This window comes from Pteropus alecto, unplaced genomic scaffold (genome assembly GCF_000325575.1).
Source record: "Pteropus alecto unplaced genomic scaffold, ASM32557v1 scaffold213, whole genome shotgun sequence".
In the NCBI taxonomy this organism is placed as follows: Eukaryota; Metazoa; Chordata; class Mammalia; order Chiroptera; family Pteropodidae; genus Pteropus; species Pteropus alecto.
Genome location: NW_006434829.1, coordinates 4,999,632 through 5,004,638, shown reverse-complemented (window position 1 = coordinate 5,004,638; position 5,007 = coordinate 4,999,632). Strand labels below are relative to the sequence as shown.

Genomic DNA, 5,007 nt, shown 5'->3' with positions numbered 1-5,007 from the left:
CCCCCACCACCCCTGCCAGCGCCACCCGGTGTCCCACCCCCACCCATCCTGCCGCCTCTGCCGCCCTTCCCCCCAGGACTGTTTCCTGTGATGCAGGTGGACATGAGCCACGTGCTGGGTGGCCAGTGGGGTGGCATGCCTATGTCCTTCCAAATGCAAACACAGATGCTGAGCCGTCTGATGACGGGCCAGGGCGCTTGCCCCTACCCGCCCTTCATGGCGGCTGCGGCTGCGGCGGCCTCAGCTGGGCTGCAGTTTGTCAACCTGCCACCCTACCGAGGCCCCTTCTCCCTGAGCAACACCGGCCCAGGCCGTGGGCAGCCCTGGCCACCCCTGCCCAAATTTGACCCATCAGTGCCGCCACCAGGCTACATGCCACGCCAGGAGGACCCACACAAAGCCACTGTGGATGGCGTCCTGCTGGTGGTGCTCAAAGAGCTCAAGGCCATCATGAAGCGTGACCTGAACCGCAAGATGGTGGAGGTGGTGGCCTTCCGGGCCTTCGACGAGTGGTGGGACAAGAAGGAGCGGATGGCTAAGGTGGGTGGGCAGGAGCCCAGCCCGGCACCTTCTCGTCTCCCAAGGCAGTTACTGGAAACTGCTGCCCACACCTCCAAAGTAGGAAAGCGTGACTATCGTTTTGTGAAACGTGATGTCAGTGATCCGGATGTCCACTTGGCGGTGTGTGTCTGTGGATTCTGATCTCCGAAGTAAGAAAGCCACTGTCCTGCCGTAGGTGGCAGTGGTCGTCCACTCGGTGGCTGAGGAAATCGAGGTTCAGGGAGGCAGAGAGCACTGGGAGCGTCCTGAGTGGTGGGGATAGAGTGTGGCCAGCTTCTAGGGAAGGAAGTGGCCAGTTACCCTGAGGCTGTCACTATTTGAAGAAGGCAAGCTGCTCAGGGTTAGCGACCCAATGGGGTCGCTGGCAGCACTGTAACTGTGGTGACTGTCCCCTCCTCTCTTTCACCCCAGGCCTCGCTGACCCCGGTGAAGTCGGGTGAGCACAAGGATGAGGACCGGCCAAAGCCCAAGGACAGAATCGCCTCATGCCTACTGGAGTCATGGGGCAAGGGTGAGGGCCTGGGCTATGAGGGCCTGGGCCTGGGCATCGGGCTGCGTGGGGCCATCCGCCTGCCCTCCTTCAAGGTCAAGAGGAAGGAGCCGCCGGACACGGCCTCATCTGGAGACCAGAAGCGGCTGCGGCCCTCGACTTCTGTGGATGAGGAGGATGAAGGTTTGCATCCCCCCACCCACTGGGTGCTGTGGTCTCCTCCTCCCGTGTCCCCCAGCCCAGCTCTCACACCCTTCCTCCCCACAGAGTCTGAGCGGGAGCGGGACCGGGACATGGCTGATGCCCCCGGCGAGCTTGCTAAGCGGGACCCCAAGGGCGTGGGCGTGCGGCGACGGCCAGCTCGGCCACTGGAGCTGGACAGTGGCGGGGAGGAGGATGAGAAGGAGTCGTTGTCAGTGTCCTCATCGTCCTCGGCGTCCTCCTCCTCGGGGTCCTCAACGACCTCACCTTCATCCTCGGCCTCTGACAAGGAGGATCGGGAAAGCACGGAGGGGGAGGGGGAGGACGAGGATGAGGACGAAGGCCCCAGGAGCCAAGTCTCCTCCTCTTCGACCTCGTCCACGTCGGATAAGGTGCCATTCGGGTTGGGGAAGCCTGGGGGGGGAGGCCGGGCCAGGCGAGGGGGACCCTGTGGCTCACCCATCCGCCCCTTTCCCCCAGGATGATGATGAGGATGACAGCGACGGCTTGGACGAGTCTGAGAATGACAACGAAGACTCGGCCCTGTCGGAGGCGAGCGAGAAGGAAGAAGGGGACTCAGACGGAGGTGAGTGGGGCGGACCGTGGCCCCTGGCCCGGCCCAGGGTCCCTCCACAGAGGGCAGAGCCTGAGTGACAGTCACCAAGACTTGCTGGGCAAAATTTCTTGCCTTCGAAATGTGGACTCAGTAAAACACACATTCGAGATACCGTATGATCCCGTTTATAAGAAATGTGCAGAACAGGTCAATCCCCAGAGCCAGAAAGCAGATGGACGGTTGCTGGGGGCTGCGGGGTGTGGGAACAGGGTGATAAGAGCTAAAGGGGACGAGTTTCTTCTTGAGCTCAGAGCTATTTTGGAACGAGACAGAGGCAGTGGTCGTACACGTTGTGAGTATACAAAATACCACTGAATCGTCTGCTTTAAAATGGTTAAGTTTCCTGTTATGTGGATTTTACCTCAATTTTTAAAAATTATGACTAGTTCATACACACACACACACATCTGAGGGCCACGTTCAGACCAGGTGTCACCCGTTTGAGCCCTTTGGTGAAGCACCTGGTTGAGGCACAACAAATAGTGAGAGGGCCCTGCCCGTGTCCCCCGCCCAGAGGAGACAGCGAGCATCGCTACCTCCAAGGCTGGAGCCGCCTCCTCCAGTGAGAGTTCTGAGTCTTCGGAGTTCGAATCAAGCTCCGAGTCCTTGTCCTCATCCTCATCCTCGGAGGACGAAGAGGAGCAGCCGACAGGGGAGGAGGCGGAGGAGGCAGAGGAGGAGGAGGAGGAGGCAGCCACAGATGAGAGCATGGCTCCCGCTGCTCCCGACGAGGGCTTTGAGGAGGATGTGGCCACGAGGGCACCTGTGGCGGAGTCCTCGCGCACGGAAGAGGAGGTGGATGTCGAAGCCGAGGACGAAGCCCCTAAGGAGCAGACCCCCATGCCAGAAGAGCCCTCGCTGCCTGTGAGCGTGGAAGAGATGGATGGCTGCAAAGAGCCCCCCGAGGAGCCAGGCCTGAACCAGGAAGGGGCCAGGTCGCTGTCTCCAGAGCCCCCTGTGAGAGAGATGGAGGCCCGGCCGGCGCCATCCCCGGAGCCCACCCCAGGTAACACCTGCAGCCCCAGGAGAGCGGTGGGATGGAGGTGGGGCGAACTGTCAGGAGGGGCCCAGGCTCCTCTAGGTAAATCACGTAAGCTTCCCAAGCCTCGGATTTCTCGTCTGTAAGATGGGATCGACGGGTGGGGCCTTCCCCTGAGGTCGTGTCGGAGAGAGTCAGTGGACACACGATGTGCCGGCACGTAGCCTGCACCGGCGCTGTCCCCAGAGGGGACCACTCCTCAGGGCCAGCATTTCCCCGTGCATTAGTCCTTGGACCATTCATCCCATGAGGTGCTCCCCAAAAGGGCGACAGCTGTGCATGGTCGTTTTAGTGACAGGCAGGACAGGCAGGCAGGGGAGGCCTTGGGGTGCCGGGCCAAGTGAGAGGGGCTGTGGACGTTATGCCCTCCACCCTCTCGATAGAGCTTCACAGGGCACATGCTAAAGTCTGTAACACCGCTGTCCTGTAGAACTTTCTGCAGTGATAGACGTGTTCGCTATCTGCCCCTCCCAATACCCTAGCTACTTGACACAATGTCACTAAGAGTATTTGAAATGTGGTAAGTAGCACTGTGGAACTAAATTTGGAATGTTGCTTAATTTTAATTAGTTTAAACTTGCATAGCTACATGTGGTTACTTTGTACCTTTAATAAGTACTTAAAGGAAAAAAACCTGTTGTATTTTGTTTCATTCTGTTATTTAGCTACAAAACCACAGGTTTTTAAATATTATCACAAGTATTTAGTAAGCCTTTATTGCATCCCTCGTATAATACTCCTGCTCTAGATACTCCTGCTCTAGATACTGACAGCTTACATTCTAGGGCAGAGTGACAGATAACAGCAGATGAGTTAGAAAATGTATTATATGACAGTGGGGATAAATGCTAGGATAAAAAATTAAAGGCTCTGACAAGTCCTGCAGAAAAGATACTTGCTGGATTTTATTCGACAGCAGAGCCCATTTTCTTGGTCCACAGGAAGTTCCCTGTTCACAGGAACACTTTCCTAAGGATACAGTGTCAAGGGCTAGCAACCATGCCTCCATCTTTGATTTACTTCACCAGCATTTATTAGGTACCTACTGTGTACCTGACCTGGGCTGGATGCTGAGCAGTCGTCGAGTGGTTTAGATGGAGAATAACAGTTATCATACTCAGAACCTTGGGGACTCGGGGCTGTGAGTCAGTCAGGTATCAGGTGCATAGTAGGGCAGCATAAATAGGGCACTGAGAGGCGTTTAAATCAAACAGTAATGCCCTGGTTTTCACCCACCTCTGCAGGGGAGGACCTAGAAGCGAAGCCCAAGCCCCCTGCGCTGCTCTCCTTACCCCTGCAGCCGCCATTGCCGCCCCCTCGGCCGCCCCGGCCACCCAGCCCACCACCAGAGCCTGAGACCCCAGACCTCTCGCATCCACCCGTCCCTCTGGAACCTCCCCCCGAGGACCAGCCCCCTCGTACTCCAGGCCTCTGTGGCAGCCTGGCCAAGTCGCAGAGCACGGAGACCGTGCCGGCTACCCCAAGCGGCGAGCCCCGGCTGTCAGGGGCCAGCAGTGGCCTGTCACTGAGCTCCCCGCAGGTGCCCGGCAGCCCCTTCTCCTACCCGTCCCAGTCCCCCAGCCTGAGCAGCGGGGGCCTCCCGAGGACACCTGGCCGGGACTTTAGCTTCACACCCACCTTTCCCGAGCCCGGCGGGCCCCTGCTTCTGCCTGTCTGCCCGCTCCCAGCTGGCCGGCACGATGAGCGGCCTGGCCCCCTGTCCTCCCCCGTGCTCCTGGAGACAGGCCTGCCACTCCCTCTGCCCTTGCCCCTTCCCCTGCCCCTGCCCTTGCCTGTACCTGTCCTGCGGGCCCAGACTCGGGCCCCCACCCAGCTGCCACCCCTGCTGCCCGCCCCTCTGGCCTGCCCTCCCCCCATCAAGAGGAAGCCGGGCCGGCCCCGGCGATCCCCACCAGCCATGCTCTCCTTGGATGGGCCCTTGGTCCGGCCACCAGGAGGAGCTGCCCTTGGCAGGGACCTTCTGCTCCTGCCAGGCCAACCACAGACCCCTGTCTTTCCCAGCACCCATGACCCCCGGGCCGTGACCCTGGACTTCCGGAACACAGGGATCCCAGCTCCTCCCCCGCCCCCCCCCCCAGC

At 59.7% G+C, this 5,007-nt stretch overlaps 1 protein-coding gene across 1 annotated transcript in view; it reads left to right on the top strand.

Annotated features, from left to right (window-relative positions):
* Positions 1-5,007, top strand: part of SETD1B (SET domain containing 1B) — a 26,403-nt gene that overhangs the window by 9,508 nt on the left and 11,888 nt on the right. Inside the window, 6 exon segments of the mRNA XM_025045504.1 lie at positions 1-540; positions 973-1,234; positions 1,319-1,644; positions 1,733-1,838; positions 2,383-2,874; positions 4,152-5,005. The exon segment at positions 1-540 is cut by the window's left edge and continues 95 nt beyond it. Coding sequence (XP_024901272.1) covers positions 1-540; positions 973-1,234; positions 1,319-1,644; positions 1,733-1,838; positions 2,383-2,874; positions 4,152-5,005 — 2,580 coding nt within the window.